Source organism: Gymnoscopelus microlampas (assembly GCF_963454915.1).
Source record: "Gymnoscopelus microlampas genome assembly, chromosome: 7".
Lineage (NCBI taxonomy): Eukaryota > Metazoa > Chordata > Actinopteri > Myctophiformes > Myctophidae > Gymnoscopelus > Gymnoscopelus microlampas.
The window spans coordinates 17,113,492-17,134,056 of NC_139944.1; the positions used below are offsets into that span (position 1 = coordinate 17,113,492).

General features: G+C 41.4%; 2 protein-coding genes across 4 annotated transcripts in view; both read right to left on the reverse strand.

The window, feature by feature from the left end:
* On the reverse strand, window positions 1-2,825 carry LOC311049276 (uncharacterized protein). Of its 2 annotated transcripts, XM_084062801.1 has the most exons (3): window positions 2,570-2,825; window positions 749-1,240; window positions 1-661 (listed from the first exon to the last, which is right to left on the reverse strand). In XM_084062801.1, the coding sequence occupies exons 1-3, from the start codon at window positions 2,766-2,768 to the stop codon at window positions 369-371; spliced, it is 984 nt and encodes a 327-aa protein (XP_083918927.1). In that variant the 5' UTR covers window positions 2,769-2,825; the 3' UTR covers window positions 1-368. The 2 variants fall into 2 exon arrangements, with proteins under 2 accessions (XP_083918927.1, XP_083918926.1); XM_084062800.1 differs by having other exon boundaries at window positions 1-1,240.
* A 6,254-nt stretch (window positions 2,826-9,079) lies between these two features.
* dcaf12 (DDB1 and CUL4 associated factor 12) overlaps window positions 9,080-20,565 on the reverse strand; it is a 16,613-nt gene continuing 5,127 nt past the window's right edge. Inside the window, exons 2-9 of one of the 2 annotated variants that reach the window (XM_084061204.1) lie at window positions 16,701-16,991; window positions 16,027-16,302; window positions 15,056-15,116; window positions 13,930-14,123; window positions 13,518-13,583; window positions 13,249-13,411; window positions 11,362-11,540; window positions 9,080-11,076 (exon numbers count right to left, since the gene is read on the reverse strand). In XM_084061204.1, the coding sequence (XP_083917330.1) occupies window positions 10,918-11,076; window positions 11,362-11,540; window positions 13,249-13,411; window positions 13,518-13,583; window positions 13,930-14,123; window positions 15,056-15,116; window positions 16,027-16,302; window positions 16,701-16,991 (1,389 nt within the window). In that variant the 3' untranslated portion in view covers window positions 9,080-10,917. Of the gene's footprint in view, window positions 11,077-11,361; window positions 11,541-13,233; window positions 13,412-13,517; window positions 13,584-13,929; window positions 14,124-15,055; window positions 15,117-16,026; window positions 16,303-16,700; window positions 16,992-20,565 lie in introns of both variants that reach the window. The other variant, XM_084061203.1, reaches the window with a different exon arrangement.

Genomic DNA, 20,565 nt, shown 5'->3' on the forward strand with positions numbered 1-20,565 from the left:
CGCATTGCAACGGGTTGTTGTGACTTGTGAGCTTGTAGCTCTGCTATTTTTGAACAATTTTGAAAACGTTTGATCATTTTTGCCTATAACGACAAGCCTAAATTAGGGATGATAGGTGGAAAGTGATTAAATTGCAACACATTGGCTGAATAATTGCTGACACTGATGTTGTCAAAAAAGTCAAATAACAGCCGATATATCAGCCAACCGGTCTAGCTCAGAGCACATGGAGAGACTAACATTTGTCTCCATTGAAAACTGTTACCAAACAATTCACAATAGAAGAGCTTCCCTCCAATGTGAAGTCTCTAGTGGTTCATTTCTTTAAAAGTATCATATGGGTTAAAACCCTTCTTAGAACCCTTCATTCAAGTGTGAATAGCTTGAATGTGCTTCTTTAAGGAACTGTGATGTCTGCTGAACCATTTCTCACACTGGCCACAGCAGTAGTAGTTTTCTGAATGAATCTTCTCGTGAGATCTGAGGCCAGTGACAGTGCTGAACCATTTCTCACAGTGGTCACAGTGGTAGGGCTTTTCTCCTGTATGAATTATCTGAATGTGCTGTTTGAGAGTACTTTTATGGCTGAACGTGCTCCCACACTGCTCACAGTGGTAGGGCTTTTCTCCTGTATGAATTCTCTGGTGCTCCTTGAGAGTACCTTTTCGGCTGAACGTGCTCCCACACTGGTCACAGTGGTAGGGCTTTTCTCCTATATGAATTATCTGAATGTGCTGTTTGAGATGACCTTTTTGGCTGAACGTGCTCCCACACTGGTCACAGGGGTAGGGCTTTTCTCCTGTGTGAATTCTCTGGTGATCTCTGAGACCATTTCTCTGGCTGAACGTGCTCCCACACTGCTCACAGTGGTAGGGCTTTTCTCCTGTATGAATTCTCTGGTGCTCTTTGAGATGACCTTTTCGGCTGAACGTGCTCCCACACTGCTCACAGTGGTAGGGCTTTTCTCCTGTATGAATTCTCTGGTGCTCTTTGAGAGTACTTTTATGGCTGAACCTGCTCCCACACTGGTCACAGGGGTAGGGCTTTTCTCCTGTATGAATTCTCTTGTGCTGTTTGAGATGACTGCTGTACCTGAAGGTTTTCACGCACTGGTCACAGGGGTAGGGCTTTTCTCCTGTATGAATTCTCTGGTGACGTTTGAGAAGACCATTTCCGCTGAACTTTCTCCCACACTGGTCAGAAATATGTTTCTTCACTGGTAGTTGGGAAGGAAAGACATCTGGGATGGAGAATGAGGGGAGATAAAGAAACCACAAAATGATTAGAAATAACATGCGTTGTGTTAACAAGTAATAATGTTGTAATTTTAAAAGCATCTCTCACTACTTCTTTCTTCAGATTGATACAGTAGGCCTCAAGTCTGTTGAATGCACCATTTTAACCAGTTAAATGGTGCAACCTGTATTCAAATGGATCCAAAGCAGTCATCAGCTCTTTCATTGGTACAGACTTATCCACTTTCACTTATATACTTTTATTATTTTATATAGGCTACATTGTAAATGTAATGGAAAACAAATACTTAAAATAAAAAATAAATGAAAAAAGAACGCGTTTTTTAAATGAGTTTAACATGGCTAAAATGGAGTTTGAAGTTGCAATGGGATTATACACACTTTCTAATTTCAAATCCAAGTGATTTACTTTTGTTTAAATAAGTTTGTTTAAATAGCTCTATTCGGATAGTACTAATTGTTATAGAGTGTTTGTTCAGTAAAAGGAGTCTCCCATGTCTCTCCAGCTCTTTATTAAACAGAAAATGCATTTTCAGTGCTCTCTCCTGATTGGCTTAAATTTTGTCACCTACCTGAAAATGTACTATGTTCTGTTTACTAAAGAGCTGGAGAGACCCCTGTGACCGAACAAACGCTCTGTAGCAATGATTACTATAATAATATAGTACTTTAACCTTTTTAACAAAAATAAATAAATATATATATCACTTACCCTATCTTTAACACTAAATGACAGGATTCTACTAAATAAAACAAACATAAATTGAGCACAGGATATTGTAGCCTCCCTGTTACATTCCAATCTACTAGTAGCATTTATAGCTCCCTATTCAAAGTAGCTGAATAAATAAATGTAATGCCTAATGAGTTGTGTTGTGGGGTAAGTTAACAACATTAGTACCTACTCTAACAACAATGACCATGGAAATCCACAACACAGTACAACATAGGGAGCATGCTCACAGACAGAGAGAGAGCTGTGTCCTAAACTATAGGGGTTGGCCAAATGGCTAAAATAAATAAATATACGATTAATTGTGATTACAATAATTAATCGTGATTAACATAACGGTGAGTTAATTGCGATTAATCGAGTTAACTTTGACAGCCCTAATGTAATTATGCAGATAAATTGTTGTTTTGTTGATCTCTCTCCCCTTGCCCCCCCGTGACTGCAGTTTTTCATCTCCCCTCTCTCTTTTCATGGAAATAACAAAACGATAGCACTTGCACAAAAAACAAATTTCACCCACTGTTTTACATCTGTAAACCTTGTGACAATAAAGTTGATTGTGATTCTGAACGTCACATACCTGTTCTGTGTAACTTTATTTCAGGCTCCAGCATTGCTTCCAGCAGCCTGCGTCCACGGTAGACCTGTCCCTCCTCTGACAACGATGGAAAGCTTTTGGAAACCATCTGTCCTTTAAAGAGCCCAAACAGTTCATCTTCAGTGCATTTGGACACTTTATATTTGAGGCTTACCAGATGGGACCTGAATTTACTGAACATTTTATCGAGTACAATAACCTACTGGACCCACGCTCCATCCAACAAGCTGTGCTCCGCTATCAGACGTAGTCCGTCAACTATAGCAGCTGTGTTCCGTCATCAACTATAGCAGCTGTGTTCCGTGAGCAGAAATAACGGAGCAGAAATAAGACGTCCGGTTGACGATCTCTTCAGAATAAGAGTACCCTCTAGAGTAAAAAGAAACCATTGAAAACCATTGAAAAACTGTTTATTTACACATTAAAACTATAAATTAAGCATTTAAATGAAGCTATACAACACATATTATGTTTCTGTGTAACAAAAACGTTCTAAATGGATAAATGGATAAATGCTGTTCAAAGGAGTGCATAGCCTATACCAATTGGACACTGGACCGGAGACGGACACGTGTGCCAACACTTGTGACATACTCACGCGTTCAGGGAGACCCCCTCTACAACGCCACACTCTCCGCTAAGCGGCACAGGTGTAAAAAAAAGTGTGGCGGACCGTCCAGTGAGGTCAGAGGTCAGAAAAGTGCCGTTTACAGTGCATAGCCTATACCAATTGGACACTGGACCGGAGACGGACACGTGTGCCAACACTTGTGACATACTCACGCATTCGGGGAGACCCCCTCTACAACGCCACACTCTCCGCTAAGCGGCACAGGTGTAAAAAAAAGTGTGGCGGACCGTCCAGTGAGGTCAGAGGTCAGAAAAGTGCCGTTTACAGTGCATAGCCTATACCAATTGGACACTGGACCGGAGACGGACACGTGTGCCAACACTTGTGACATACTCACGCGTTCGGGGAGACCCCCTCTACAACGCCACACTCTCCGCTAAGCGGCACAGGTGTAAAAAAAAGTGTGGCGGACCGTCCAGTGATGTCAGAGGTCAGAAAAGTGCCGTTTACAGTGCATAGCCTATACCAATTGGACACTGGACCGGAGACGGACACGTGTGCCAACACTTCTGACATACTCACGCGTTCGGGGAGACCCCCTCTACAACGCCACACTCTAACTATAGCGTATCAAATATATGACTTCCGGTGGACGATCTCTTCAGAATAAGTGTACCCTCTAGACTCTAGTCCTTGGCATGAAAAAGGTTGAAAACCACTGCTTTAGAGTCTAGAGCAGTGGTTTTCAACCTTTTTCATGCCAAGGACCCCTAAATTGATATACATTTGGCCGCGGACCCCCATCGGAAAATGTTGTGCCAGGGAAGTACAGATATGAGTTAAAAATGTTCGCTTTAAATACATATATATATTCAAGGCTCTGCACACATTTTCAAGATTTTTCAAAAATAGCAGATCTTTATGAGCTTGTATATCTGCTATTTTTGAATAGTCAAAGCTAAGTGGATAAAATGATTGTGACACTATGTTAACACATTTTGCTGGAGACCCCCTGGTACCCCCTCAAGGACCACTGGTGGTCCCCGGACCACTGGTTGACAACCACTGCTCTAGAGTAAAAAGAAGCGGACAGACGAATAGATTACTATTTCTATGCATTTGAAATATTACCTAGTGTTGTCCTTGTTTAGTGTAAATCGCTCTGGATTTCGAGTGTCTGCTAAATGCCTAAATTGAAAATTGCATTGTGAGTTTGTAGATCGGATATTTTTTTCACTATTTTAAAACAGTCCCAGTCCCACACGCAGTCACGCACAGTCCAAGTTGGCAAAGTGTCACCTGGTACTACCAGGTGACCAATTGACACGTACTTGCACAATGTGCATAGACATGTGATTTTAACGTAGTATATCTGTATGCCTTCTGTTTTTGCACATTTGGCACTGCTACTACAGATTATCATACGTGTCTTAAGAGGTTTATCATACCTGCTCATTCCATCTGTACTTTAATTTAATTTCTGTTATCTATTATTTCTACTTCTTATTTCTACATCATTACATCAGTAGTGTTAGCCTACTTATGAAAACATATTTTTTTTGGTTGTGTTAGCACAGTCTTTGTAGAAACTGAAACATTTCACTGCTTGCACCTGTATTGAGTAAGTGACACATAAATCCCTCTTGATTCTTGTTCAGATTAGTTCCAGAGTTCTCTTTGAAAATGTCGCACATTTTGAAATGGCTCCACATCCATTGCCTGATTGATATTAAACTGGTACACATGATGCAATAGACATGCCACTAAAAGTATGCACTTTAAAGTGTATTTCCATTCATTATTTATATATATTTTTAATTGTGAATGTTAAAACAAAAATTGATTCTGTTATTGTCACTTACAAAACGTTATACACTATTTTGATCAAACTGGGTTTGTGTCAAATATACTGCAGTTCTCCCATTTAAATCAGATCAGATCAGGACCCACTTGGAAATGAAACCCATGTGGGGTGCAAGACAAATCTTGGACCTAAATACTAGTCACCAGTAGACATGAATTCACTTGCTCCTAAATACATTGGATAAACATGCATTCATATTTAACACAGTCTATTAAATTAGCTATAGTAATACCTATCACCATCATTTGACTTTATTTGACTCTTAGTGAGCAAGCCAGCAATTGTTTCTAACTATGACAAGCACATATATAACTCTACTCCTGTGTGTGAGTCTGTTGAAAAGAAAATAACTCCAGAACAGAGTGGCAGATTTTCATGGAACTTGGTAGAAATGATCTCTAGGCTGCCTCCCCTATTATTATTTGTAGCATAATTGTTGTTGCTTTTATTATTGTTTATTTGCTTATGCAAATAAGCAATATTATAATAATAGTAATTTCCCAAGAGTGACCTGGTGTAGAGGAAGCTTTATTACAACAATGGACAAACAATACAAAAACGATACATATATCTAACACACACAAATTAACACAATATCCAGTTAAAGTGCAAAACAGGATCAGAAACTGTGGTAAGTGCACATTTAATGGGGATCAATAGCCAATTTAAATCTGAAACAACCTGGCACTTAGAAGTGCTCTAGTATTCCATTTAAAAAGACATACATCATAAATGTATTTTTTTATGCAAATAAGCAATATTATAATAATAGTAATTTCCCAAGAGTGACCTGGTGTAGAGGAAGCATTATTACAACAATGGACAAACAATACAAAAACGATACATATATCTAACACACACAAATTAACACAATATCCAGTTAAAGTGCAAAACAGGATCAGAAACTGTGGTAAGTGCACATTTAATGGGGATCAATAGCCAATTTAAATCTGAAACAACCTGGCACTTAGAAGTGCTCTAGTATTCCATTTAAAAAGACATACATCATAAATGTATTTTTAAATAAATGTGTCTTTTAAAATACATTAATTATTATAATCTTATTTTGAAGGCAACCGGAACCTTATATCTGATAGCTCAAGAACCGGAAGTCTTCAATCTGATAGCGGAACGGAGCTCCCACTGTTGGAGACCTTTGCTCCAGCCAGTGTTGCCAAGTCTGTGTGTGTGTGTGTGTGTGTGTGTGTGTGTGTGTGTGTGTGTGTGTGTGTGTGTGTGTGTGTGTGTGTGTGTGCGTGCGTGCGTGCGTGCGTGCGTGCGTGCGTGCATGGCTCAGGGCTGCCAACCCTCCTGGATTCTGCAGGAGTCTCTTTCTGAACTCCTGGATTGTCATTTCTCCTGGATTTGGTATCAAACGCCCAAAATTCACCAGAACACAGGAAATTACATGGGGGGGAGGACCCCCAAACCCCCCACTTGGGCTGTGTGGTCAGTGTATGCAATCATACAGAGATATTCACTTTTAAGTAATGAGGTGAGGGCGGCTACAGTTAATTGAATATCAAATGATGGTAACATTGTACCAGAGAAACTCTAGGGCAGGGGTTGGCAAATGGGTTAACTGTATTGTTATAAAAGTTACTACATAAAGATGTGGTATAACAATTGATAGAAAAGCATGTGGAATCAAATGTTACAGGTGCACACAGACGTGCTTATGTAATCCTTTTTGTGCAGCCTTGAATGTGCATCCTTGAATGTTTCAAGGATATTTAGTGAACATTTTAACTAGAGACATAGAGTACTCCTTTTCAAACAAGAGCTCTTTCATGGTTCAAGGTCTCTTAGAATGGAAAGGCACGTGAGAGGGGTTTTTCATCCAAACGTCCCAAGAGGGAAGTTGACAGTGAGTGAAAACATAACATTCAAAGAATGGAAATAGAACTATTTGTTGTTCATACCTGATTTCATCTATTCAAAGCTATTGCTGTCCATACCCTACCTGGACTGCCAGTCAGCTATTGTAAATTATTTACAAAACAATTTGTCGGGGCCAGAAGGCCAGTTCTGGCCCACGGGGCTGCCTGTTGCCTATCACTGCTCTAGGGGGTTTGAACTTCAGTGATTTCTAATATTATCCTCCAAAAACACATTCTAGAGCATTGGACTGTGCAAAATGTTGACTAAATACTTGACCAATTATCCCAAACCACACACCCCAAAATCTCCTGGATTCTGTCAGTCCAATGTTGGCAGCCCTGCACAGTGTGTGTGTGTGTGTGTGTGTGTGTGTGTGTGTGTGTGTGTGTGTGTGTGTGTGTGTGTGTGTGTGTGTGTGTGTGTGTGTGTGTGTGTGTGTGTGTGTGTGACTGTGCCAGTGTGTGTGTAGCTGCTTATTTGTCGTCTAACCCAGTGGTTCTCTTTTCATGTCAAGGACCCAAATTCATATTTATTTGGCCTCGGAGGCTCTGACCCCCATCTGCTGGACTGGCCACAATGTAAATAAGCCCTCAGGGCTTTTTGAGTTATCGTTTTCAATAGCACCTTTTGTGTAATCGCACCACTGTACTTTTGCAACTGTTAAAGTATTGAATCAACAAACCAATCTGAAAATACGTTGTGCCAGGTACCCCCATTATAGAAGATTTGTGTTAAAATGTTTCAAAAACGTTAAACATTTCTTTTCATTTCTTTATTTTTATTTTAAATAGCACATAAGACAGGCTGACCAGAAGTGGCAACAACAGGTTGGCTGCTGCTACACTACACTGCCCCCACCTTCCTCAGTTTCCTGAACAACGTTTCACAATCTCAGACACAGTCCAAGGAAACAGGCCAAATAAAACATGAGAATCTGAGCCAAAGCCTTGCATCAGGTCAGTCAGGCATGTTGCGTTTTTTGGGGGGCTTGTTTCTAAAGTGTAGCTGCTTATTTGGGCTTGTTTCCTAATTGTTGTTTAAACCAGTGGTTCTTAAACATCTTCATGTCAAATTAATATGTATTTGTCGTTTTCTCGAGGGACCGTTGTCGTCTAAACGGGGCATAACATAAGACAGTAGTACTCTGACTTGTTAATTTCAAGGACCCCCCAGTTTGATATGCATTAGGGCCAGTGGTGTTTTTTTTCGGAGGTATACTATAATCATCCCCTACACGACATGCGCGTTTTCAATGGATGAAATGGTTAGTAGCCTTACTAGCCTAGAGGACCCCATAACTCTCAACGTAACGTTACAGACCCGTAAAGGTCCATTTGGTTGCTTTCTATTCGTCGTTTAGCTGGGGGACCTCCTGGAACGCACTTTAAGAACCACTGGTCTCCTGTAATGTGTCTATGCTGATAGTGGTCCATGTGGCTTCCGTTGTGGTTAGACTGCCATCCTGTGGAACAAAATGACACTGCACTAATATGACAAGTGAACTCAGAGCACTTGTCTGTAATAATTCTGTCCTCATTTTCTCCTTTCTCATTTATCAGCTATTATATATGCAAGTATTTAATATTGGACAGGTGTGCAGTGTGCTCTGTTAACTGAATAATATATATTCAGCTGGACATTCCTTTCTTGTGTCTTGTCTTATGTTCCAAAATTCAATAATAATAGGTCAGACTAACAGAAGTCCTTTGTTCATCAGTCGATTTCGACGCTATGTGGAACATAAAAAAGCATATAAAATAGGTCTGAAGAGGTTAATGTAGGCCTATGTTATATCTGCTAGTAACTAGTAACTTAAGTTCTCAAATAATTGCATGAAGTAAAAGTACATTTGCCTCAGAGATGTAATGGCGTAGAAGTAGACCGTCTACAAGCTGTTGTAACTAACAGCTTGCCTTGCAGATCTGTTCGTGTTGGCAAGCGACGCTGCCGTACTAGTACGGCGTCCAGGTTCTACTTATTTAGTGCGCGCTCAGCGCTGAGGTCTCACGCCGAGAATAGCCAATCCAAGCTCGTTGTATGCATGTTAGATCAGTGAGCTATTAGATCTGCTATTCTCGGCGTGCGACACCATCGCGCGACATAGCGTACAATAGACTTAAATTAGGCTAATCATCTTTCAAGTGGGGTTTAACGATGTGCACAAAAACAATGGAGAAATGTTACATCAATATACTTTATTTTATCATTATTAACATTTCTTTTTTTTACCTTCTTTTTTTTAATAGGTTTGTTGTCGGATGTTGGTATTATACAATATCCTCATACTCAGTAATTTTGTAAAAACATTCATGAGGCGTGTATAAAAAAGAGGGCACTACCGAACACAAGGTCAGTCCACACACTTCCTCAAACATATACATAAAAATGTATGCATCTGTCCCTATGCATTATTACACATACATATACATACACATTTATATATAAAATACACCCTAAAATTGATGGTAATTTGTTCAAATTGGTGGTTGTTAATGGGCTTTTCTTTTCGATCTAGCATTGTTGTTAAAACAGTGGATAAAAGTTCCATGTAGAAAAGCAAAACTATGTTAGCCTGTGGCAGCCTTTCACAGAAAGACTTGAGGAAGGCAAAACAACAACTCAGGTCTATCACACCTCTGCCAACCCCCAGGACACTGGCTCTACCACTCAACACCCTTGATACAAATGGGAGGAAATTGTTAAGAACAAACACCAGTACTTGCAATGGAAACCAGCTCCAAGGTGGAGCCCAAAAGTTCACCTCCCTTGTATCCGTCTGAAAATTGCAGAAGATTTAGCGGGCAAGGTGACTCGGATTTAATTACGTAGAAGAAGGGGTCAATGAATTGAGGAAGACTTTGGGTATTCAACCCATTACCCAAAGGCCACAATGTTAGTTCTTATCCTTGATATATTACATGAAAACAGAACTTCTCTGGCAATGCTTAACAATCACAAATGTCAAGGACTTGAGCCAAGACCCAAGCTTGGAATAAACAGAAATAAACAAGTCCTATGAGTCAGAGTCAAGAACAAAGACATCAAAGGACATGGAGGCAATGCATCCATTAGTGAAGTTGAGGGCCACAATAAGAGGGGAAAATAAATAATAAATCTAATATGAATAATATCCAACATGGGGTAAGTTAATCAAATCACACAATCAGAATCAAGAAAATAAAATATACATTTGTCAGGATTATTCGCATCAGAATACCTACATTGCATTCAGCAAACCTAAGTAGTTACTCTTTTACATGGTTTCAGTGAGAAAAAAAAGAACACACGGTCGCCTTTTGATTGGGTAGGCCTTCCTCCTCGCCTTGCTTCTGATTGGAGAAGTTCTCTGCAGTCGCTCTTCATGACCAGCATAGCACATTACAGCCAATGATCATGAGTCTTACAGGAGGGGTCTTACTGCACTCCCATTGAGTCCTTCAAAACAAATCAACTGTCTGTTCAATCCTCCTCCTCTCTCGTTTTCCCTTTCTCGTTTTGCCGTCCATTACGGTGAGAGAAATTAAAGGGGAACTGTCAGGTGAGGTTTACATATGTTTATAACAAAGACACAATGTCAGTCATCATGAAATCTGCAGGAAAACCCTCACACACAAAGGAAAAACAACAACCATAGTTCAGTCCCTGCAAGCTCAGCATAATTGTTGAACCCCCAAAAAAGTATTAACTTTATTTTTCTGTGTTCTAGAAACTGTCTTTGTAGTTTCTCAGTGGCAGATCGTGCAGCTTCTTAGCTGCACTGGTTAATTATCTATACAACTATACAGAGGAAACGAACAGCGGCGGTGAGGGAAACAAAGGGCTTAATGTGTACAAGGACAAGAGAAACAATGCTGATATCTGTGATCAGGTGGGGTGGCGGGGTGGGTGCGATATCATGCTCCTGAGTCCACGACTGGGGAATTGACGCAGGAGAGATGAAACGACAGTCAAAATACACAAACGATGAAGTCGAAGCCAAGTGAGAAAAAAAGAAGCAGTGGCAGTGAGACAAGGCTAGCTCCAGAGTCCTGCGTAGTTGCCATGCAGGCCGGAGCAGAGCGGCCCGCCGGCTACGAACAGCTTGGTACCGGAGTCATCATAACAGTGAGTGTACACCGCGTTGGGGAAGGAGTGGATGTCTGAGAAGTAACTCCTCCACGTCTCATCGTGATTCTGAAAGGCAGGGGAGTGGATTGGAGGGAAGGGGGAAAGGGATTGAAAGAGCAAAAGAAAAATACCAGGGTAAAATGAATCGATCACACCATGTTTGCACATTACCTCTGCTTTCCTGAATACAACCTACATTTATATCAGGCTTTGATAATTCGCACACATTGTAATGAAAGCAGATAATTATTGACTAGGAGTTTTTATACTATTCTTGTGAGTTATTTGTACCGCCAGTGCCGTTTTCTCATAAATGTTCTCATGTGATACCAAGGAAGAAGTTCTACATACCAGCCAGCCCTTGCCTGTAGTGAGCTTGAGGATGCCCTCTCCTGGACGTTGCCTGTACCCGCCGGATGGACTTAAAGGGTTCTCCAGGAATCTATGGGCTCGGATGTCATAGAAGAGTAGGGAGCCTTGGCCTGTCCCCACTGTCACTATGTGTTCATAGAAGCTGACAGAGCGGATCCCTGGACACACAGAAAAACAGAGGTAAAGGTATAGACCTTGGCCCAACATTTTCAAAATATGCCAAGATGAAATTGTCTGCCAGCAAATTGTTAAGAGTCGACCCAATAGTTAATGTGATCTACTCCTTTTCCTTCTCCACAGAGCTACAGAGTGCCACAGTGGGAAGACAAATTGTGATAATTTATTCATGGACACTAGGTATAGTCCAAAATGAACAATAGATTCCAGCATCTCGCCGTTTAACCCGAGATGCTGTTCGCATCTTTCAACCCATGCTGGACCTTGAGCTTCAGCTTGAACAGCTATGAAGGAGTTGTTGTTACATAAAAGTTTCTGATCACAGACATTCACATCAAAATGGGTACTTAAAATATTTTCGGCCTCAGAAATTTACCCGGCAATGCAAGACAGGAAAAACATGGTGGTCATGATCTACTCAGGGAAACGATTTCCTCTTGTACTGTATCTAAGAAAAGTTTACATTGTCTGTATATCTGGACAGATAGGCCCAAATTTGGCGATAAGCTCCCCAAACTCAAGTTGGTAAGTCACAGCTACATGCTACACACAGTAGACTGGCCTCCATGTACTCTTGACAACTGGTACTGACATCATAGCACGTCTGGGTACCCTGCTAGTCTACTAGTTGAAGTTGTGGCGGGCGGAGTATGTGGCAGGTGAGCAGACACACCCAAATAAGTACTGGCCATGCCAGACTTCAGCCCAAATTGATGCTGCTAAACTTTACTTTACAACAGCTTATTTGTACTCAGAACAAATTTAGACCTTCATGAGAAGAAGTGCTTTATTTACTTAACCTGTAGTGTAGACTATGAGCTCTGAACCAATCTTTGTACTTATTTCCCATTTTTTGTGAGATGAAACAACGCTGTTTTAATCTAAGCAGCAGTGTGTCCGGGTCACGGAGCGCCCTGGGGGGGCCAACAAAATTAACCAGACAAGGGCAAGTCTGGTTCAGCCTGCCACCCAACAAACAATAAAAACATGCAACACTATATATTGTCACTATCCACCATTTTCAAAGGGACCGGGATCTCCAGGATATGACTTGTTTTGTCAACAAGCTCAATGTGGGCTCGTGGACCTGCATGTTGTACGGTGAAATGGATCATTATTTTGATATTATTTTTATGCAATTACTTGCGTTTTCTCTCTTTTGCGCTCTCCAACCGGCCGGTATACTTTTTGGGGCTTTCTGCATGGTTGTGTAAACAAACTGACCAAGTCACAGTCAAGGAAATGGTATCTCGATGGATGAGAAAAATGTAATGCTGAAGGCGTTCAATTTAAAACCCTTTTAGAAAGCCCTTATGGGGACGAAAAAACGTTTTATATCAATTTAAATATCACAGAAGTAGACAAAAATGTACTTTTACATTTAGAGGAAAAAATGCTGGTGATTAAGTGCCAACATATTCACTAGGGCCAGACTATAATCTATGAACGTGCACACATGCTGCATGCCCAGGTCTCTTGTAGCCATTGTAGTTCAGGCTGCATTTTGAGAAAACAATATTTACAGGAATTTCAATGTGATTAAATGTGAGATTGATCATGAACAATTACAGACTATGATTGATGACAACTGAATTTCTCTTGGAAATCAAAGTCTATCTGTCTAAGCCAGTTGTGATTTAAAATACAGTATCAGATGAACGTTCTAGTGTATACCTGTAGAATACTCACCGCTGCCCCTCTCTCTGGAGTTGACTGACTTAATATTTTGGGTGGGCTGCCGTGGATCGAGGAAGGAGACGTGGGCTTGTGAGCCCACTGCATAAACCGACCAGTCCTGTCCATAAGCCAGACACACATTCTCTTTGCAGTGAGGCAGCTTGGTGGACAGCAGCTATGGACGAAACAATGTAAAGAGTTAGTGCATAGATTAGTGCATATGAATAATGAGATAACACTTTTACACATGGGTCGAATGTTGAAATGCTGTGCTGACATACCTTGCACAGGTTCAGCTCAGCCTTCCAGAGATGGAAATAGCCATCCAAAGAAACCGCACCAAGCTCCTGACAAGGAACAAAATATGGGAGGTTTCTATTAATTCCACTAGTTGTTAAGAATGACTGAGGACAGTATTGGTTGAGCCATTTACAGAAACGTATTACGAATGTATTGAATGTCAGTCTGTCCACCAGAGGATGCTGAAAATGGCAAAAGAAACTTGGACTGTCATGTGGATCACAATGCATACCGCTAGTCCATCATGTGACAGGAAACGTAAATTAGAAGATGCCGCCTCATCTACAAGCGCACAAAGCGTCACGCTGCAACGCATTGTGAGCTTGTACATTTGCCATTTTCGTTTGCGCGACACGATGTGCAACCAAGTATAAATCAGGCATGAAGCCTCACCTTGTGGTTGTTGTTGAAGGCCAGAGCACGGACCTTACAGTTGTATGGGTTGGTGTACTCCTTGGGGATGTCCTTGAGGGCACGGTGCGAGATATGGGAGTAGCAGGGAACTCCCTCCTCACTCTGACTCTGCTCAGCCTTGCTCAGTACCTCATCCGTCACCTCCCACAGGCCCATGGAGCCATCCCTGGACCCTAGATCACACACACAAGACACCAGATTATAATCTAGAAAATCATTCCAACTGCTGTTATAACGTACTTTATCTTCACGTGAGGAGGAGGGATGCCAGTCTGTGGCTAAGGGGGGTTTTCTTTTTATTATCATTTCAAGAGGGGAATGACATGCAGCAAAGGGCCTTGGTTTGGATTCAAACCCAGCCCGGCTGCAGTAAGGACTTAGATATGGTATATACTCTACCAGGCGAACTACTGGGGCGCTCAAGGCGCTTCTTTTGTGTGTGTCCGAACATTAATTATTTCTCAGCTGAGTACTTGATATCTGCAGATAATATTTAAATTGAATATATCACACACACAAGAAAGCCAAAAAAGACAGAAGCATAAACACTTGGGAGATTGCAAGTGCTACTTCTTTGTGGTAAAATGCCTATACAGTTGATGCTAGTTGAACTAGTTTCTAAGCCAAATGATACCTCGTCTATTCAAGCACATTCTGGCTTTGTGACAGGCGACGTGAGGCAGTGGGTGAAATTTGGATAAGGCAATATGCTGCATTTGTGAGAAGAAAAACAAATCTGCTGCGTGAGCAAAACGTTTAACATGATCGCATTCAAAGCTTTACAAGCGACCCTCTCTGCCATCATGGATTTTGTTTCCCCTTGCTGCTGAATGGAAATAACTGCACTTATAAAGTCAAGATAACAACATGGAAGACAAAGAACTTGGCTACAGAGGTTAGTGGGAAATTTAGAAATGAAATGCAGTATTGTTATGATCATTTATTATTCCTGTGGTCTATCTAGTAGTGCTGAAACCCGCCAGGATACATGTTTTTTCACCCCAGTAATAAAAATTCCATTCCATCACAGACTCTATCACAACAAAGTATCTTTAGACTAAATCCGTCTTGATGCCAGAGGGTCAATCTATTTCAAGTTACTTACCTGACACAGCCATACTGTCACTGATCCACGCAATAGAGAAGATCCAGTCATTGTGGCCTTCCTGAAAGAAGAGACAATGTGAAACAGGGATGCAAATTAGTAAAAAAGTAAAATTCAGTTAAAATGAACCAATTCTGCATCTAAACCGATAAAACTCAAACGACCACCTCACGCCTGAAATCCTAAGATTTACACGAATATTGTCAGTGACCAATTTTCATCTAAAAATTTTAAGTTTCACCAAAAGGAGAGGAGTTCGTATCTATGGTGAAAGCAAGATTATTACACTCATATGCCACAATTAGACGACACAGGAATACTCCCCTAATCCATTACTAATGAGACAATAAGCTACATTTTCCACCTTCCCTCAACTTTCACGCTTTAACTCTCCCACTGACCCAGAAATTAACTGCAGTTTAGTATCAGTGTCGATGCCATCATTACTGCTTGGCCTGTGTCAAGTTATATTATACACACACACACGCACGGATACAATCACAATTCTCCCCAGTTTTGTGTGACCTCACTTTCTAAAATATAAACTTAGAATCCCACAGACCAACCTATGTCAGCATATTATTCTCTGGTGAGCCTGGGACAGCAAAAGCCAATTACGCTCCACTCAGCATTGCTTTCACTGGGCTAGCTACAATTACGTTCCCCTCTGAATGATACTAGTTTTGTAGAAGTGAAATTATTCCTTGCATTCAAAACGCGATCTCCTCCGACAAAAACATCTTTGCCGGTAACTAAACAACTCCAACTGGAATTCGAGATCTTTTTTGTTGACCTGAATTTAACCGCTTAAAATTGCTGTGCAGAGAAATGCAGCTAACTTAAATATATAATTGCCAATCCAGAGAGCTATATAAAAGTCAACACAACAGATTAACATTTATGAGCTGGTATTGAAACCTCTGGAAAAAGGACAAAAAGCTAAAGGTCCATCTCAACAGATTTAAACTTACATCCCCTACACACACAGGGTCCAGTGTGGGCAGCCTGTAGACAGCCAGACTGTTGGGGTTGTCTCCTCCCGTGGCCAGTAGTGTTCTGGAGGGGTTGAGCTCAATGGCATGGATCCCACAGCCCTGCTGGTCCAGCCTGGAGCGAGTGCCCCCTGTGGTGAGGAAATGACCTCCTGCCGTCGCGCCCACATGTCCAGAGGCTCCACCGCGGGACTCTCGGTCCTTCAGCATGGGAATGCATGTTATATCCCCCGTCAGGACATCTGCAAAGAAAAGCTGTAGACATGGGAAGGGAAGACATTGTGTTAGATGATGTTCAATAAATTTCAAAAATGTAAAAAGAAATCTGCTTGAAAATAGCCAGGTCACAGTGTGTCACATCATGATACGTTGTGAGATTGTAGATCGGCTATTTTCAAAAAAAATTAAGGGCTTAAGTGGTTAATCAGACTAATCCATTTAGTGGATTATGATTTTAGATTTTTTTCAATTTTGATTCATTGATATAAGAAATAAACAAATATATACCCCCCCCCCCCCCAAATAAAATAAAATAAATAAACAATGCTTCTCGATTAATCAATTAACCTAAATGAGCAAAATTTAGTCGACTATTGGTTCCAAAATGTCGGTTTCGATAAGTTTCTGATTAAATGCCCAGTCCTACTCCTCACCGTATTGCATTTGGTCCCACAGACCACATGCCGGTGGTTGAGCCACTGTGAGGCAAACACTTTGTTGAGCCTCCCCAGCGAGAACTCCCTCTCCTTGAGGATGCCGGGGAGTCTGCCCGCAGCGAAGCCCCGCAGACTCTGCTGGAGGCACAACTCGTGCTGCTGCTGAGGCCGGAACTCGCGGCCACGGAGGGCACACACCACAGAGCGCCGACTGCGCCACCACTGCTGGGCATGACGGGACGACGAAGAGACTCGGCTCCGCTTGTGAGGCGCCTGACACCAGCCCAACTGAGAAAAAAGAAAAGAAAAAGACAAAGATGAGGGGAAACTGAGCTGAGGTCTTCTTGATCGTTTTGTGCAGGTGCAGGACTTGAATGGCAAATCCAGGAGCATTTTGTCCGATATCCGATTACTTTCAATAGTTAATCAGACTATTCAATTTGTTAATAAAAACAATCTATTCAAGTTTTTCGGGCTGATTAAAATGTATTTAATTACCCACTTCCCCCAGATTGTGATTCTCGATTATTCGAAAAAGTAAATAGAATAATAATTACTAAGAAAATAACCGATAGTTGCAACCCTACTAAGAATCTCACTATATGTCTTGTGCATCTTGAGATTCCCATAGCACATCCAAACGCTATTATCTCTCAAAATCAAGGTGGGGTGCCAGTGCCACACACACACACACACACACACACACACACACACACACACACACACACACTAAAGATGATAACCCCATCGGTGTTTGTTCAGTTTGGCGCATGCAAATCCTTACACCATAGGCCTACTATATACATTATGTCATTATGATGACAGCCTTTACCCCCCCCCCCCTTTTTCAGGGGTTAGCTAGTCCTGGTGCCAATATAACAGCCAGGCCGGTCATCATCAAGAAGACCTTTGGCATTTTACCAGATGTGTGGCATCTAACTGTGACATCTGACATTTAAAGTCACTGAGCTGCCATCTACCCACTATAAGCCCGTGTCCACAATCACTGGGGTAGGCTGAGGCTCACAAATGACTTCAGAAACAGTTCAGGCTACAGTTTCTGTTTGGCATGAAGTGAAACTAAAACTGACCTACGTTAGCTATAGGCTTGCTACAGAAACATAGAAACTCACACTAAACAAGATGATACAAAATATCAAACTAAATGGTTTGACATTTATACTGCACGAAGCAGTGTGATCAATTTAACAAGTAACTTTATCTGCTATGTTGCAATGTAAAAAGCCAGTCAAGGTGAGGGAAGACTTGAACATGTGCGGGCAAAATGTCACCCCTCTGCTCATGGAAGTGGACTCAACCAAGTATGATGCAAATGCTTATGCTACATTCCAAATAAGCTTGACGTAACATACAGACATGTTACGATATATGCTACTGTACGATGCTTTGACCCTAGACTTGGATCAAGATGTATTTTTTATCGCTTGTGACATTTGCATAGATACGAAAGTAAAAGTCAAGACTCGATTAAATGCATCTATGATAGTCTTCATCCAAGGCTACTTTGACCCCAAACAAGAGAGGGCAAAATGTCATATTTGTATACTGTGTGCCGTGTGTGGGCTACTGTACACTACAGTATGGTCAGCTGACATTAACAAAGGCAACTGAAGTTGACTGAATTGAAAATTCACTTCAAATAATGTTGCCTGGCTGGAGAAGAACAACAAACATGCAGCAATTTGCAGACTTTTGTGGGGGCTTTCTTGCTCTGCCTGACTCACCAAATGCGACACTGTGTCTGCGTGTTAACTGAATATGAAACTGAAATACAGTCCTTCCTTAGCCTTGGATAAAGACTATCATAGATGTATGTTATCGAGTCTGACTTTAACTTTCGTATAGAGCTGCAAATGTCAAAATCAATGAAAACAAATACATCTATGATAGTCTTGATCCAAGGCTAGTGATTTCTGACTGCACATTCACCTATTCGACAAGAAATAAGAGACAATATACTTGGCATAATGCAATTTCTCGCACAACTATGCCTTCTGTCCATCACAACGTAGAGGAATTGTTCCAAGTCTGAAGTAAACAACGATACAACGACCCTATTTGTGTAAACAGATCCTCTCTTTCTCTCTCTTTCTCTCTTTCTCGCCATTCAGAAACATGGTACATTAACGGATGTAAATGTCAAAGAGGCGTAGAGACAGTGCATGCGGGTCGCTCCACTCACTCACCTTGTAGGAATCGGTCGCCAGCAAGAAATTAAAATCGTGTGCTGCCATTGTTGTGAATGAATGACCTGAATGTGACTTTATGTCTCCTTCCCTTCTTGCTGGAATAGTAGCTAAAAAAGAAGCCAAACTGGACGGATGTGGTGCAAACAGAGTTAGAAAAAGCAACGCCCGTGTTTTAGGAATTTTCAATTTACTAATTTTATATCTCGGGTATAAATTCGGCTGTTGTTGGTGAAACGCGACGGTCTTTATAAGCATTGGTTCGGATGTGAGACTGGGGGTTGGTTGTAAAGGGGCGGGTATGCATCATGTCAAAATGCACGTCGCACGTCAGCACCGCCCCCTGGCTCGTCATCACCAGCACGCGTGACAGCGCTGACCAGCGGCCATTAGGCAATACAGCAGAGCAAGGAAACTAAATTTAAGGAAAGGTCGCCAACGTCATTTTCTCCTTCCTGCGATTCCAGCCAACAGATTCGTTGTACTGGGTGGCCAAATGCACTTCGATGGGATACATTGGAGTCAATGGCTGCTGTTACAATGGCTGCTGTTATATGGACAGTTGTATTCGGAATGAATACACTTCTATTCGGAATGAATGAATGGATGAATTCATTCAGAATAGAAATGCTCATGTAAACACCTCAATTGGAATAGAATATTCCATTCCAGTCTGGTTTGGAGGGGTGGTATAGACCGTTTGAATCGGGATATACCAATCGGAATTGACCATGTAAACACTTTATTCCGAACGCTCCTCTCTGTTTGGAATACGACGTGCATTCCTTTGCGCATGTCCGTACTTAGTAGTGCTGTCAGAATTGTCCAAAAATGACCTATCAAATCTCTAATTCGGCCACGGTTGGTGCTGAGAAGCGCTCGCTCCTGCGGGATAAAATGAATGATTCTATTCTATAGCGTCATTTAATAAGCCTTTTTCTAAACGGGTATTTTAGTCCTCAATTTTTAAAAAGAATCCCTGGCCACATGACAAAGATTTTTTTTTTTTAAATCCCTGTCCATACGTAAACGCAGAAACGCATTGATCAGCTGCAAGTTTCAATTAAATCAGATTTTATTTTAATATTTTTTATTTATTTTATATATGAGGGGCCAAATACATATACATTTTAATCACATGTTAAGGCCCAATACTGCAATAGCTGCATTATTTTAATAGCATACGTGAACAAAAATAAATGAAAACAACATTATTAGGGCGCAGCTGCAGCGAAAACAGATGAGTTTTACTTCATCAATTCATTACATGGGCAGCCGGAACGGTCGTCCCAAAACACCCCGCCCCACGCACATTTTGAGCGGGCCATCCACGGCTGCTCCATGGTCGCTGGATTTTGACCCGGGGCGATTGTGTTTTAGGGCGACAGACTATGGACAGACCCCGCATTCAACTCGTGTGCGCTCCGCGCGCTACTCGGCGCAGAAAGAGGGTTTTCGTCACAGTGAATGAGTTACAGCATGTTTCAAAGCTTTTTCATAATAATACAAGAAAAACGTGACACTCGGCATAACGAGTAGCTTATACTTTCTACTTAAGAATATTTTGATGCCAATACTTTTGTAGGCTACTTTTGCCATAAATGAGCGTGCCTTGTTTCATAGACTATGTAGTGTTTCTCTCTCTCTCTCTCTCT